Genomic DNA, 17,811 nt, shown 5'->3' with positions numbered 1-17,811 from the left:
AACAATTAAGCGAGAGATACTTTAGACTCAAGGGTGAAAGAGTTAAATATTTTTTCTTTTAGATTGAGGTGAGCGAATTTTCTGAACTCTTGATAACTCCTAGCCACGAAATAAGTAGAGAGGATGAGGTAAAATAGTTTAACGCTAATTTCAGAGATAGGAAATTTCATAAACAATACACTGTTAGCAGAAATAGACATTAAAAAAAGATGTCTAATTTTTTTTTTTTCTTTCACAACGAAAGGTACTGAATTTAAAGTTACTCTCCATAGAATTCACGCAAAAACCTTTATGTTTTCATATGAATAAAGATCGCATATCTTCGCGACAAGCATTTTTTAGCAAATTGAACAATTTTTTATATTTTACCATATTTTTATTATATTCCAAGTTGTAATTTTCCCTTACAATTAATACAACAGTCTTCAAACAGAAGTTTGAAACTTTTTCCTCCTTAGGTCACATGCTATATATAACAGAAGTTCATCACTAAATGCATGATTTGTCTCTGGTATTTTTAAGGGGACTCGTACACCTTAAACCCCTCATGATCTTTAAATATATGACTGTTGCAAGGATTGGGATATTTTATTTATTTTAAAAGCAATTACTTCCAACCTTTTACAGCTGATTTACATAATACAGCTGCTTTAGAAACTAGTAACCAGAAAGTTTGTGTTGCCACAAGTATTTTTGTAATTTAATCCTCTTTGTGACAAAATATTTCGTCATGTTTCCACCTAGCGCGCATGATATTTTAAAAATGGCTGATGGTACATACTTGAAATTAGATGAAATTCTTTATATGGGCACTATTTTCGAACTGAACCAACAATATGATAAATATTTTAATATTGAAAAATTTTATGGACGAAAACATTACAAATTTTGTTAATAAAATACATTTTATAAATGGAACTCAAAATAAAATAAAAATTTAACATGAAATTTTTAGAATTTTAGGTTCACAGTAGTTTCCAAATGTTATAAAAGCTATATATTAAATATGGAATTAAATTATGAAACAATGTTTTAAACTGTGCGCGCAAGTTGGAAACATGACGAAAAATGTTGTCACAAAGCGGATTAAATTATAAAAATATTTGTGGCAACACAAACTTTCTGATGACTATTTCAGAAAGCAGCTATATTATGTAGTCAGCTGTAAAAAGTTGGAGGTAATTGCTTTTAAAATCAATAAGTAATCCCAATTCTTGCAACAGTCACCTATTCGAACATCTTATGGGTTTTAAGGTGTACGAGTCCCCTTAACATACGTTCCGAAAATTATTTTTAAAAAAAAATTGCGAGATATGTGAAAATATATATAAAAATGAAAAACGAAAATGCTTTGTACGAAAAAGTAACAAAAAGTTTTGCCGTTGTGATACAGCTCGCTTGTCTGATATCAGAACAAGCTCACGAAATTCATCATTGCAAGGAGGTGACTGCGCCTGCCATTGACGAGAAACTTGGGCACCATACAGGTACAGTACGACTTTTGACTGCTCATTTCCGCTCTCACTTTTGAGTGAATGCTCATATCTGCTCTCACTTTTGAGAGAGAGCATCCCGGGGAATTTCCCACCCCGTGGATCTCCGTGGATCTCCCACCCCTCTTCCCCTACCATCAGACTCTCGAGAGGACTTTTGGCTCGCTGCATATTTAGAGCGCCCGCATGCCGTACAGACACTATACATTTAGAACCATCCATGCCTTCTCCGTGATTCGAACTCGCGCCTTTCGGTACAGCAGTCAGAGTCGCTAACCACTATCCTGGTCGGGCTGCATACCAAAAAGTGCATGGGCATATGCATTCTTCAACCAAAAATCTCATAGAGCAAAAACAGTAAAAGATAAGTCCCAGAATCTAATACAGGCAAATGCTGTCACTTTCCCTTTTCTTATTGATTTCTACAAGCACATTGCGAAGGAATTAACTGACATAAGATTCCTAGGATTGTTAAATTATGATTGACTAACACTACGCATATTAGGAGTTCAAGTATATATACTTGAACTATATATACTTAAAGAAGTATATATACTTAATATATACTTAAAGAAGACGTATATAAAGTTCAAGTATATATAATTAAAGAAGACGGCAAAAAATTCAGATGGAAATTCTTTCTAACGAGTAGATGGAAGAAAAAACGCAACAAAAAATACTGTCCCTTTTCCAAGTCACACCATATGGTAGCTGAAGCAAAATCCTTATATCTCTCAAAAGCAGAACTACAAGAGTCTGTATTTTTTTAAAACACTTCTTGATCTTTCTGTGAAGTGACTTAACATGACTTGATTTAAGTTATCTTGGTTAAAAAAGCAAGAGGGTTATTTTTTTTTTCACAGAATTGTTTAGTTATATTTAGATTGTAATCGATATCAGTTTAAAGAATTTATGGAAATATTAAAATATTTTAAAAGTTAGTTGAATTCTAGAGTTAATTAAAAAATGCCACAAAATGTTATAAAAACCCTCGTCGAATTAAAATCTATTAATAATTAGTTGTTTTTTTAATTTTCTAATACATGCTTTCAAGTAAATCTATTTGTCCTTCCATTCTTACTACGAGTACAAAGCCATTGTTCATTTCGTTAGAAGATCTCAATTAGAATTAACAGCGATAAATGACGATCTCATAAATTAGCGTGTCTTAATTGAAAGAAAAAAAATCCTGTTTCATGTGTAGTGTATGAAGATTCTACGTTATCTTAAAAACATATTCCAATTTTTGAGAAAAAAATAAATAAAGGGATAAACTTACTCTGATCGTTACTGGCATCGGTATTTGTACTGTTTTTGTCGTCTTCACTGGGTTCTTCTTTGTCGTCATCTTCATCTACGGAGACGTCATCCATATCGTCACCCGTCTTATTCCTGGGTTCCCAGGTCATTTTATTCTCTTTTTTCAGCCTCCGGCGAGCATTGGCAAACCAGGTGGACACTTGGGTGAGAGTCATCTTAGTGATGATCGCCAGCATTATCTTCTCCCCTTTCGTTGGGTAGGGATTTTTTCGATGCTCGTTTAACCAAGCTTTCAAGGTGCTCGTCGTTTCACGTGTCGCATTACGACGCCTTGCCTCGCTGTCCACTGGGTCAAACCTGAGACATGAAAAATGAATTAGAACACAACTGCAAAGCAAACTACTGCTGTATACAGGTCGCAAAATGTTTTACTTTGTTGTTAATCAACCATAAATCATGCTGATCATGATTAATTTTCATTCCTTGGTGTAAAAATGCGCCGCTTATAATTCACAAAGCATGTTGAACTTCATTAACGAATTGCACAATTTGGGGATAATTTAGTTCTTTTTTTTTTTTTTTTTTTTTTTTTTTTTTAATGTTTTCGTTTTATTATTCTTATTAACTTCTATACAAATTAGAAAAGGCAAAATTAATCGCAATTAGGTAGACTTTACGAAATAACTATGCTATGAATAACCATTTAGCTAAAATTATAATGAGCTACGAGACGTAGTTTTAGAATTTTTAAATGGGGAGCATAAATAAAAACTTGGAAAGCGATTCATTATTAACAAATTAACCCTAAAGCTTTTAATCAAATGAATTCATTATTCAAGAAACACTATTATGCCTAATAAAATAATACCAATTTATCATTTCTTTTATTTTCCCTGCCTCGCTATAAGCTGTGTTAAAACATACTTAATAATCTGTAGCCAGATTTCTCGAAATAACTAAGTATTGACTGGCCTTTTAATGAAAAACATTACAGCAAACTAAAGAGACTTTTAAAATTTTGGGCGTGAAACACTTAATTGTATGAAAAATGATTCATTGCGTTACAGGTACAGTGTTTATAAAAATAATTAATTTTTCAAAATTCTTTATTGTGCATTTCACTGCATAAGAGGGTAATGTCAGTTTATCATCACTTTCAGCTTTTTATCATTTTCTTGAGATTAATTTAGCGCAAATAAGTGGAAAAGTTCCGTAGGTATCATATACGAAATTGGAAAAAAAAATTGTGTGCTATCATATTAATCCTAAACATACCGCTTCTTAAAAGGACTTTTAAAAGAAATACTATATAGAGTTTTACGTCTGAAACTGTCCGAATAAATTTTATTATATAAAATTATGAAAGGCGAGACATTTACAATTATTTAGCTTCGCAGTTTGATGTAATATATTATGGGAAGATATTATTCATTGTTTATATTTTAATTCATTGTTTATATTTATTATTATTGCTTATACTTAATTATGGCACCTAATTAGTAAAATAAATTTTTCTTTCGTAGCGAAGGGGGTTTTATGTATTTACAAATAATAAAAATTGAACAAATTAAACATAAACCGAAACAAAAGCTTATGAAATATTAAGAAAACGCACTAAACACAAAATGACGGATGGTTTTTCACGATATTTTCTATGAGATAAAAAATACAATATGCTTTACATTCATTTACAGAATGTAAATTAGATTAAAATGACACGCTGAATACGCTGAAGTCTACAGATATTATTTGACTACTAGCGGGCTGCGGCCAATGAAAAGTTCGTAAATAATTTTTTTGTTGCCAAACCAGGACGTATGACGTCATGATTTAAATTTAATGTAATATAATAACTTTTCTCAATATCAATAAAAAGTTTTCAATAGAATTAACATGGCAATAACATATAGTGTCGATTATCTTAACCTGAAACAAAAAAGTTGCCAACAGCAGCTATTTATTTAAAATGCTGACATTAACGAAAAGTTTTCGACATACAATGACGTCACATGGAATCGCATGCATTTTTCAACGTCAGAATATGACCTTATGTAATAATAATATGTTTAATTTTTGGCAATGTTATTTTTATTTCATATTTTGTAAAACTTACAATTTTTTTTATTAACAAACTGTATGATTTGAAAGTGAGCAGTGGCAACACTTTTCGAAATACAACAGATTTTTATCTCCAGGACGAGACTTCATTCGGAAAAATGAGTGCGAAAATTAATATTTTCAAAGCTTTTAAATAATATTTCGGCTGTTTAAAGTCGTACGAATATGCGAATTGTCGAAATGGCTTTCCACCAATTTTTGGTATCCGAAATAATATATTTAATGTTTGACAATTCTATTTTCATTCCATATTTTATAAAACTTACGAATTCTTTATTAACAAACTCTACGATTTGAAAGCGAGTAGTGGCAACACTTTTCGAAAAAAAGCTGACTTTTATCTCCAGTTGTATCCACAAAATGTTGCCACTCAGAAAAATGAGTATGAAAATTAGCGTTTTTAGAGGTTTTAATTAATATCTCAGCTGAATAAAGTCGTACGAATATGAGAATTGTCGAAATGGCTTTCCACGAATTTTTGGTATCCGAAATAATATATTTAATGTTTGGCAATTCTATTTTCATTTCGTATTATAAAACTTACGAATTCTTTATTAACAAACTCTACGATTTGAAAGCGAGTAGTGGCAACACTTTTCGAAAAAAAGCTGACTTTTGTCTCCAGTTGTATCCATAAAATGTTGCCACTCAGAAAAATGAATATGAAAAATTGCGTTTTCAGAGTTTTTAATCAATATCTCGGCTAACTGAAGTCGTACGAGAATGGTCGAAATAGCTTCAACGAATATTTGGAATCCGGGGGGAAAGGTTCCTCTCTCGAAACTCAACTCCCCGCCTTTCCGGAGGAGATAATGCCACAAACAAACAAACAGACGAGCACATTTGAATAGTATAGATTACTCGCTACATCTGTGGAGAATTAAATTTATATGAGAGGACGCGTAAATTAAAATATATTTTTCTCCTGTTTCAGCCGTTTCGGTGCAACCAATTTGAACTGCATAAGAATATACAACACTGTTATCACCATGAAAAGGAGCATGGAATATAATCAAAATAATGAATTCTAAACCTCGCCAGGAAGTTGGGAGTCATTTTCATATTTTTGAGATTATGACATGCGATAATAGCCGTATAAAAATGCAAGCTATGAATATATAATTTCAAAGGTTATGTTTACGCAGATTTTTTGTGGACGTAGGGTGGGGAGAACATCTAATATTTTTTGTCTAAAAGGAAATAAAACTCTTTTCTATAAAATTAAGAGATTTTGCAGCAAACAAAAAAATTAGACTAGTTTTTGAAATATTGTATTCCTGCCTTTGTAGAAATGCATAAACATTCTCTATTTTGTTCTTTAAATTATGTAGAAAATTACAAGCTTCCATAATTTATTTTTACAACAGCAGACAAAGCTATTCGAGATCAGTTAATAAGGGGTTGCATAAAGCTAGCAATTTGAAAGAAACAGAAATGAATCATACCTGTCTCCGTAAGGTCCGTAAGCGGCGAACGTTGGATCGCATGGATAGCCAGCTGCCTGCGGCAGAGTTGCCCAAGCCGTCCGGGGATCTTTCATGTCATACGGGGAAGTCTACAGAAAAGAATGCAAGCAAATGCTATGATTAATTTTTGCCCTGGAATTTTGATGTAGAATATCTTTTGCTTCAGATTATTCTTAATATTCTCATGCTTTATGTAATCCTCATTTCTAGATTAACGTTTAGAAAAATTAATGGGATTTTATTTCTTATTATATACATAATATTATGTCGAAATGACTTTCGACGAGCATTTTCATTATCGCTATACTTTGCACAATTAGGATAGAAATTAAAAGAATAATAGAATTAAATAGAATAAATTATATTTATTTATATAAATAATACTCTTATTTCCCTTTTATTTTAAAAAATTGTTTCTTGCCTATAAACTAGTAGTATTTCTATTTCAAATTCAGCTAGTAACAAACAAACAAAAATTAAAGTTTAATTATTTTTCAGCTAATTATGTGAAGATATTTTTATTGTGAATACAATCTGTAAATGGCTGACATATTTTATAGTAGAATATGAATAAATATTTATGTTTTTTTTTATTTAAGTGAGAAAATATATTCCTAATTTACCACTAAAAAGCTAAATAATATTATTTCTTACTAACATTAATTTAAGGCAAAGTCGTTTTCATTAAATATTTGAAAATAGATAGAAATTACTGGCTTTAACATTTACTATCTGATTGGTACATTACTGTAACTTGTAACGCGTATGCTTTTTCATCACAACATAAATTTCCTAAATAATTTATCTGTGCGTCTAATATTGGTTTTCTGTTTTCTTACCACTTTTATTAACTTTCAATTCACAAGGGTTTAAATAATTTTCAGAAATAATTTAACTCGTTCAATAACTTTAAATTCAGATCCATGAATATTTTTGTTGATCGTTGTTTAATATTCTATATTGTTTCAGATGCAAAATCAAAGTTGTAAATTACTTTTAGTCCCAAATTATATTGGCTGAATTAACTATAATAAAATTATTTCCAAGCTGCCTTGTTATTATAAAATATGAAAAAAAAAAGTATTTTAATTTTGTGGTTTTGATTTTTATTGCAGTAAATAAAATTATAATATTGACTTGAATCATATTATTTTGCATCCTGTATTTTCTTCATTTTTAATTTAATTAATTTAATTACTTATTAATTATTTTTACAACATCTACGGAAAGGCGACCGTAAAATGTAAGGAATTTAAGAAAGATAAAATAATATCTTCAGTATGAGGATTGTAAGAGAATGTTTCTCAGCATAGAGTAGCTTCCAAGTAAATCAGTTTGAAATGGATAAATAGATAAATATAGCTACATACATGCAAATACGCACAATATGATTTTGTTGTAAAGGGGGAAAATGCACAGTTTTTCTTTCATATTAATATTTAATGCTTTATCTTATATTCCGTAAATATAGGTTTCCAATCTGACTTCTGTACAATTATATTTATACAACAGCATATTATAATCAGATTTCTACAACTTATGTATAACTAATTCTGTTTTGATGCCATATGTACGTTTTTGATGCATGCATGTAAAAGAATTCGAGCGGAAAAAAAAGGAGGCATTGAACTGGAAGAAAAGAAGATTGGTTCTAGAGCTAAGAAATAAACAAACGTAATTTTTTTAAAAACCATCTGAAAACATTCGTTTTAAGCTTATTACCTTATTTCAATAAAATACACATATTTGAAAATTATAAGTAGTGCAAATGTACGAAAGTAAATTTTTGTTTGAAATCAAAAAAGAAAAAAAAAAAAAAAATCATGAACAAGGAGGCAGGGACGACCTGTTTTGCACATAACAAGATTTTTATTCATTTTCATTTTCTGACAGTAAATGGGACGTATGTTTAGGTGCAACTGGAATATCACTGCTATCACTGGAAACGTGGGCATCGTATTCTCGGAAATAAAAGAAAAAAATCTGATGTGTACACCACATGACTTCCTTGTACGGAATATTAAATTATACGCATTTTTTCTTGCATTTCATTTTAACTTATTAGATTGAATTAAACCTACTTCGCCGACAGCGCATAAACCACAATAGAATAAATAGAATTCCACACAAGAATGCATTCTTTAAAATTCACTTTGTTTACCATAGCGACACTCTGGCGCTAGGTTTACTTAACAGTATTATATTTCGTTCATATTATAACTCATAATGCACAAAATTTATATCATTTAAAGAATTATCTAATCGTTGCCACATGTTCTATTCAAATACTATAATAAAGCTAGAATTATGTATAAAAGAAATTAAGCAAACAAAATAAAAAAGAAACAATTTTTCGCACACGATTGAGTATTTCTCATTCAATTAATTCAGTTTTCACTTCGCGACAAGGCAAAAATACATAAAAACTCAAAATATCTGTATTAAAAATTACGAAGTAAATCTTAAACGCTTATTTCCTAGAAAAATTTCCAGAAAGGATTAAGCATGATTTAAATAATAAATGGAGGCGTTATCTTTGTTGTTGCGAAGCTAAGTTTCTCTAGATTGTCAAAAAATCCACTAATCTGCTGTTTCAAATGTAAACAAGCAATGGCCGCCATCAAAAAAATTATGAAGCTTAGCGGCACTTAAAAACTTTTAAGTTGTTGATAATTTTTAAAATATCGCATGTAGATTTACTAAAGGCATAAAAACCTTAACCGGAAGATAAGAACTACACAATTCAATCATTTTTAAAGCAAAAAATGTACAATTTACAAACATATAAGAGTAAAGAAACTGAGATCGCTGAGCCGGGTAACCGAGTGAATATATTTATAAATATATTTATATACGTTTGGATATTTATATACGTTTGCCGATTGCAACCAAAATACGAGGTGCACATATACATGTTGTAGCAGTCCTATATACAAAATTTCAACGTTCTGAGGCTACTCGTTTTTGAGTTATGCGATATACGTACGTACGTTCGTACAGACGCCACGAAAAATTCTCTTCACAATTCATTTTAAAGCAGTTTTTTTAGTTTTTTTGGAGGAAAAGAGTCTTTTATTCTGTTCTTACGTACAGATATTACGCAAAAACATCGTTAAATTGCATTCGAAAGCGGTCGAAGTGGATATTTTCGTTAAAATATGCTGCCTGAAGCTTTTCGCGATTACAGTACTTCCTTTTTACTTCGCACAAGGAAGTAATAAAAACTAATACGCTTAGTCATGTGATTTACTACTCGCCATTTGGGGGGGGGGGGGCGTTTAATTCTCCTTCACTATCTGTTATACAATTTATTCGTGCGTGCATGTACTACTGTTTCGTAGGTATATCACCATCATTAGAATAAAGCACAGATTTTCAAAAGGATAACAATCAGGCAACAACAACAACAAAATTAATTGTTTTCATTTGAATAATATAAAGTAAGTAAATAAAAAATATCGGAAACTTAATAATGTTGCAAAACCTAAAAAAAGGCCTCCTGCCTTTGTTAATTTTAAAAGTCTGTTAAAACTTATCCTTTTCATTAATTAATTGCTATCTGTTATACAAAACTGGGCACAAACACACCCACACGCTTCTAAAGCAAACTATCCTTTCTGACGAACGTCACCCTTTGCTTATGCCATGGAAATAGAAATTATTGATTGCCGCTTATGCCAAAAACTTACCAGTGAGGTAGGATAGATGACAGCGGGGTGGTTGGGAGCGAGGCCGGTCATGTAAGAGGCCGCCACCGGGTCCGGGTAACCTGCACCCGCGTACAACTCTGATAGTCTCGGATAGGCCGTGCCCAGCAGACGACCATCATAGGGCAGAGAGCAGACGCCGGTGCCTGGATGCGCCTGACTCACTAAGGTATCTGGAGGCATTGTACTAGGTGTAGGATAAGGAACACTAGGATGCTGTCCGGTCATCAGAAACTAAATGAAAAACAGAAAATATAACTTTTAAGACAATAAAACAGCAAATCATATTTCTGCCTCATAGAAAATGAGCAAAGATTTTCTTTTATGTAATAATAATAGCCAAACATATTTGTATCCGAGAGAAAATGAGTAAACTTATTATTTATGGCTTCGAGAAAATGAGTGAAGTTATTATTTATGCCCCACAGAAAAAATGAGTGAAGTTATTATTTATGCCCCAGAAAAAAAATGAGTAAAGTTATTCTGTTATATAACAAAAATATCAAAACATATTTTTGTCTAGGAGAAAATATGTAACGATAGCTTTACTAATTTTCTTCACGTTTCATTTTCTTAGAGTGAAGTCGAAGGAGAGAAATAAGTTTAAATTTCAAAAATTGAATAAAAATAGTTCTTTCCTGTATAAATATAGCAGATTAATTGCCTGTTAATTTTACGTAAGCATAACAGCAAGAAAATAAGTAAGGATATCCTTTTACGAAATAGAAGCAGGAAAATGCATTTCATGCACGTGACTTAATGAATGTGAAGTTTCGCTCTCCTTTCAATGTACGTCGCAAAGTTTTTTTCGTAACGCTTCAAAGTGTCAACTCTTGATGTTTTATGACTTCTTCAAAATAGGTACTGCATAAACATTCATTCTGATCAGATTATTGAAATGAAATAATAAAGCCACATTTTATCTACCTTTTTGCTTCTCCTGGCATGATCTGTGGAGATATATATTTTTAAAATGAGATACCTTACTTTATTTCACTGACTATTAAAAAAATAATTCGAAACATAATATTAAAAGGAAGTCAAATAGAAGGCAAATAAAAATTGATACTTCATTGTTAATGTTTACTAGTTATGAAATAAATTCATTTAAAACGCAATTAACTTCAAGCAAGGTATATGTGAAAGCATGAAAAAATTCATTTAGCTCGTACATATCATACTGTGAACTTTGGGTATCCACTAAAATTTACTTCGATGCATATAAACCGAAGAAATGCTGTTAAAAATGTTAGAGTTTTGAAAATTTTTCATTTTAATAACGATTAATTGCACTGTTTTATGTGCAATAATATTGTATTTTCTTCACAATTTTTGCACCTTTATTTTCGGAAGACAATTTTTTCAAGAGAGAAAGGCAGTACTCCAGTTTTTTTCTTGTGAAAAATTAAAAGTACAGAACCATTAGGCGAGGCCATCTGAATGAAGGAATGAATAATGTTGCCCAAGAATATGCTATTGCTATGAATTTTGCAAGTTAAACTTCAGACTTAAAGCACTTGACGTCTGCATATCACCCGAGCTTGAAAAGAGTGCAAAAATAGATCACGAATGTTAATATAAGCAATAAATAAGAAGAATTTTTAAAAAACGGTGTTTTGAATGCTTTGGATGCTTCTAATCGTGAATTAATCGGATTAAATACTCAAGGACTCACGATGAAGATGTCTTTGAATCCAGAGTCAGTTATAGGGAAAGTTATGCATCGGACCAATTATATCGAACCATCTGACCAATTATATCGGCCCAATTTTTACGATTTGCCTAATGTTTCTGTTCGATTGTTATAGGCAATAACAATCAGTCGTTGATTCAATTCCCTTTTAATTTTGGAGTATTCATGCCTATCAAGATTGGTCTACTGAGAAATATGTCATAAAAAAGTCAAGGTAATCTTTAGGAATAAATACTTAAGCTTCGAAAAAGTTTACTCATTTTTCTGCCTCGATTTTCTATCAATTAAAATAAAATATATAAATTAAAATAAAAAAATACATGTTAAATAAGGAATAAAATTTAAAATTTGTGCGAATATTTGTAACATTGTACATTTTATTAACTGAAATTCGACTAAATTCTATATATATATTCATTCCTATTAACTATCACATCTAAACAATAAAAGTATTTTTCTGCAACTAAACTTATCTCGATAATTTTTTTTATTCACACGCAAAATATTAGAATCCATTCTATTCGACTTACGTTAGTACGATCCCCGATATAAAGACCCATATAAAAATGTTATTGATTTCTCCAAGCAAACATTCTATTCAATATAAAGATCATTTGATACACTCTTGTTAATTTAGAAGTCAAACAACAAAAATCAGCGTTATATTTTCAAATTTTCACAGGACTAGTTTCGATGGTTTTACCGAACCATCATCCTCAGCTGCAAAAGCGTTCTTGTTCTTGAACACTCATGTTGTTTCCTAAAACCCGTTGTAACCAAGTGATGAGCTAACTAAGCGATGCAAGTTATTTAAGAATCAGCTTCGAATTTAGTCACATAAGCATTATCATACTACCGTTAATTCATAACTTAGTGTTTTTGATGACTAATAGAACTGAAACTAAATGTTATAAAATAAGGCAGATTCATATACCAAAAGCTCCATATTCAAAACATGAAATTTAAAACACGTAATGAGGATTAATAAAATAATCTCACTTTCTTTTTCAGCTATATTTTAATTAAAAAATATAAGTTTCTAGTATCGAACTTGTTTATTTGTCCTTTTTAGTTGCTGAATTAAGTAAGAAAAATGTACCTGCGCGTCCAAAAGAATTTTAGAAATGATTCCTCTATGAATGCCGTTTGAATCTACTTTTCAAAGTTTTAATGTTACCCGTAAGTGGTAAATGAATCGTACTTTAACATTTCATATGTGCACTCACACTTCTGTTCCTAAAATCCATCAAATCAAATTCGTGAATGCATCAAAATAAACAAGAAGTAAAACATAACGTTTAGATTACCTATTTAGTTACGTATAGAGGATATACGAAACTTCATTGTTAGCTAAATGCAATTGAGTGATTATTTCATTTATCCCTAACGCGAGAAACAGCAATATTTCAAAAAGATGTCATCAAAAATGTATTTTATTTCCCCTGTATAAATTACTATTTATCAGTCATGATACAATGGATGACTAAATTGCAGAGCTAAATGCAGATGAAAATCATTTACTTAAATGACTCATATAAATAATATCAAATGACTATATTCAGAATACCTAATAAGAGTTGCGTTAATTGTCATGAATCATTGTTTAAAAGCACGCAAAGCCTGGAAAGACATATCTTGGCTTTAAGCATAAGAAGCAATCAAGGAAAAGTATTTATCAGTTGTGTTTGCGTGTCTTCGCATACTTGTGAGAGTTGCCCCCCCCTTATTCCTAACTCCCTTATTCCTAAGTGCAATGAGTGGATCTACAGATTTATGACTTCCTTTTAGAAATGTGGTGTTAATAACTACTTTTAAAAACGCAGGTGCTCTTTACACATTTTGATAGAGAGCTCAGTTATTCTGACGTATAGAGGACATGCCTCAAAAAAAAAAAAAAAAAAAAAAAAAAAAAAATTGGTGTTTAAGTACAAAATGGAAATCAATGAAAAGAAACTATGTGAAAAACCAAGGCAAAATTGATATGTTTTAACAGACTATTTGAATTTTTTATCAAACTTACAAGTTTAACAGGCTAATTTTAAGAGGCTTTTGCAGCTTTGTAATACTTTACAAATGTGTATTTGAATTCATTTTGAATTGTTAGCGAAATTGTACCCAAATTTGAGTACGAGGAAATAAAGTATTTGGAATAACAAATCATTCTTTCAGAGCGCTCATCTTTTTAATTTTTCAAAAGCAAATATTATTTAAATAGCTTGTGCTTTATAAAAGCTGAAGTTGATGAAAAAAATCTTGAATCCAAGCTAGCAATAATGTGACGATCTATTAAAATCTACTTGTTTAGTTTTATCTGTCAGTCAGTTTGCTTTTTATTCGACTGTGGAAAAATTTACGAGGGTAATTTGGCTAAAGGGAGGGAAACATCCTTGGAAAGCTTCATGAGGAAAACAGACTTCGCTTTCATATTACACAAAGAGAAAATCACAAAAATGCCTGCAGTTCGTCAGCTTTTAAATTTAGGTCGAGCTTAAAACAGTCATCTATCTTACCTCCTCGACTAGTTGTAAATGGAATTAAAAATGTATTAAGTATTATTTCATTGCATTGTTGAGTTCCTTTTAGGAAAATTTCCAATTATTTTCCCACTTTCAAGTTAGGTGTGCACTAACTGTTAAGGTATTACAGTGGATGGACAAAAATACGGAAACACCTTGTGAAATGCATGTTTGAAAAGAAAGATTGATTTTAATGAAATATGTAGGTGGCGCTGGCGTTTTTGACTACTGACGCCCCCTATACAACTTCGTAAATGTGCTAAACAGTTCAGTTGTTGTCGGAGTACTGTTATGTGAGGTTGGTGAGGTTGTCATTGCATTATGTCAGAGTTAACAGACTTCGAACGTGGGCAATTTGTTGGAGCACGTATGGTAGGTGCTTCCGTAAGCAAGGTAGCCGAGGTGTTTAGTGTTTCAAGAGATACTGTATCGAAGATTTATTTCGCATATTTGAAAAGCGGAAAAACATCATCTGCTAAATCACAGCGCGGACGAAAGTGTGTCCTGAGTGATCGTGACAGACGATCATTATGGGCAATTGGGACGAAAAATAAGAAGACCACAGCTGCAAAAGTTACTGCTGAAATGAATGTTGTGTTACCGAACCCTGTGAGTACCAAAACAATTAGAAGGGAGCTTCATAAACAGGGAATTGCTGGCCGTGCTGCAATTGAGAAGCCACTCATCAGTGATGCTAATGCCCGTAACATGAAAAGGTGGTGTTTAAGTCATAAAGCCTGGACTATAGAGCAGTGGAAGCGAGTAATATGGTCTGACGAGTCTTCTTTCACATTGTTTCCCACTTCTGGCCGAGTTTACGTCTGGAGAACGCCATCTCAAGCCTATAATACAGATTGCTTGTTGCCAAGAGTGAAACATGGCGGGGGTTCTGTTATCGTTTGGGCAGCCATATCGTGGTTCTCTGCTAGCTCCATGATAACTGTGTCAGGGCACATGACTGTCAAGACTTATGTGAACATTTTGGCCGATCAAGTTCATCCCATGGTACAAACTTTGTTCCCCGATGATGATGGTGTCTTCCAAGACAACAAAGCCCCTGTTCACACAGCTCACATTGTCCAGGACTGGTTTTCTGAGCACGAGGATGAGTTGTCCCATCTCCCCTGGCCACCACAGTCACCAAACCTGAATATTATCGAACCTTTGTGGTCTACATTGGAACGGAAAGTGCGTTCTCGTTATCCACCGCCAACATAGTTATCTGAACTTGCCACCGTTTTGCAGGAAGAATGATATAATATTCTCTTGGCAAACATACAGGAACTGTATTTATCCATTCCGAGAAGACTGCAAGCTGTTTTGGATGCCAACGGGTTTCCTACACCATATTAAGCAAAGAAACATGTTTTTTTAAAGGTGTTTCCATATTTTTGTCCAAGCCCTGTATATCAGCTAAAATTAGCTTTCTTAATTTAATACTCAATCTTTTATCTAAAAGCCAGCTTTTTATTCTAATTTTAATATCGTCCAAAAACTGATATCTCATCTTATTTCACACTCAGTCAGCGAAGTTATAATTTAGCGCCTTTATTTAAAACTCAATCAATAAAAGGTCTTTGTTGATTGAGTATTAAAAGTTTTAATTTAAATACCCTATTTGATATTCAGTTTTTATGACTAGATATTAAATTCAGAGAAAGCGAAATGTAATGTAATATAGTTCTATGATTTTTTTTATTAGTTTAGGACTTCCAAACTTTATAAAATATTTCAAAGTAATAAACTGTATAACTTTAAATTTTTGTTTGTTATTCTTAAATGTAGTTTTGCCATGTAATGCTGATTCCTTATAGTTAGAGATTTTAAATGAAAGTTGCCATAATTTTTAATGCTGAGTAGAAGTAATACTACCCATATTCAGTGGTTAGGTTAAGCAACTGAAACCTGTCTAAAAGATAACTTGGCCTTTAGAAGTTTAATTGACTTAGGAACCGACTTTTACAAATTACCTTCAGATGTAATCTCATGATGGAAATTTTACATCTTTACAATCTTTGAGTAGTTGACATTCATTTCCGGGAGTTCACAGGCTATTCATTAAAAAATAATGTACCATTTAAATCATAAAATTAAATTATTATTTATTTCAGAAATTAATTAATCCAAAAATGTTTTCGTATTGTATTCAATACAATAAAAGATTCAAGTCATTCACACCGAGAGAAAAACATAGTAGACTATTTTAACCGGCCTAAAAGGGACCGGGGTTCAGCCGGTTAAAAGAAAAATTCCGGTTATAGGAGAGAATGAAAATAAAAGTTTCATTGATGGAAATACACTTTTTTATAGTTTAAGAAATCATTTATTAAATCAGTTTATTAAAGAAAGTTTTACATACCATTAACAGGAATGTTAAAAGAATTCTATTATCGAAATTATATAATTCTTTTATTATTATTCTATTAGTATCTATTGCTGAATTACATTCTAGTCAGCTCCTTACCCACCCATATTCCAGGACCTTTTTATTTTTGAATTAAAAGGACCGTGCAATACTGTTAATGCACAAAGCATTTATTTTTTTTATTTAATTTATTTTTCATTTCGCATTTAAAATACATAATTACGGAATTTTCTATTTTCTGTAATTCTTATACTTATTTTTTTATTTTCTACTTGAATTAATTATGGCCGGTTAAAGCGGAGATCCGGTTAAACGGAAGACGGTTAAGAAGAAGAAGTAGTCTGCATTCACGAAATGATCAATCTGTGCAAGTTTTAGCATAAAATATTCAAATTTTGTAATTCGTTTAACCCAGGATTTAGGATCGCACGTAAAGTCATTAGGTTATTTCAAAATGCATGTGAAATACATGGATGCCCTCGCCGGGATTCGAACTCCGTACCTTCCTGCTAACCTGGAGGGCGTTCCAGTTACACCTCGAAAGGCACACGGTAAACAGGTGAGCCTATTAGCATCATTATCCAGCTTATTGTCATCATTTATTTTGTAACCATAGTATGCGTACTTTATTCAATATAATGTTATTAAATAATTTGTCTAATCTATAAAAGGAAACAATTCTATAATTCAGAAAATACTTTTTGTTTTAGATCAGACATGTTATAAGCATTTCAAATATAAAGTGTTTTCAAAAATCAGTGTTGGAAAGCCTATATCATATTGAAAAGACAGAAAAGTTAACTTATCAAACTTTATAGTAGCTGTCAAGAGAAAAATGTTATGGGAAGGAGTAGTTATAAAAGCAGACAATGGTTCAGTCATAACTGCTTATTAGCGATTAGATAAGCAGTAGTCGGAGCAGATAAGAGAATTTAATGTTTCTGTGTAGCACTGTGAGTAACAATTTCACCTTTAACAACTAATAACATTGTAATACTTTCTTATTTTTCCTTTACAGGGTATTGAGCGAACGTGTAAATTCGAAATCATTTCGAAGCTGTCTTCCAACCACACCTCAAAACTCTATTAAATAATTTTCGCCTCCCGAAGAGAGAAGTGGAGGGGGGGGGGGATTTTCGCAATTTAGGCAACTGCGCACCAAATTTACGCACGGGGGAAAAGAAACCCAAGGC

The 17,811-nt window shown here is 31.7% G+C and overlaps 1 protein-coding gene across 1 annotated transcript in view; it reads right to left on the bottom strand.

Moving 5' to 3' along the window:
• LOC118193534 (iroquois-class homeodomain protein irx-2-like) overlaps window positions 1-17,811 on the bottom strand; it is a 102,697-nt gene that overhangs the window by 32,902 nt on the left and 51,984 nt on the right. Inside the window, exons 2-4 of the mRNA XM_035364635.2 lie at window positions 10,027-10,278; window positions 6,317-6,426; window positions 2,773-3,110 (exon numbers count right to left, since the gene is read on the bottom strand). Coding sequence (XP_035220526.1) covers window positions 2,773-3,110; window positions 6,317-6,426; window positions 10,027-10,278 — 700 coding nt within the window. The remainder of the gene's footprint in view (window positions 1-2,772; window positions 3,111-6,316; window positions 6,427-10,026; window positions 10,279-17,811) is intronic.

Source organism: Stegodyphus dumicola, chromosome 6, assembly GCF_044657685.1.
Source record: "Stegodyphus dumicola isolate Sdum_Otavi_A_Nest chromosome 6, ASM4465768v1".
Classification (NCBI taxonomy): domain Eukaryota; kingdom Metazoa; phylum Arthropoda; class Arachnida; order Araneae; family Eresidae; genus Stegodyphus; species Stegodyphus dumicola.
Note: the sequence above shows the minus strand (reverse complement) of the source record. Positions and strands in the feature narration are given on the sequence as shown.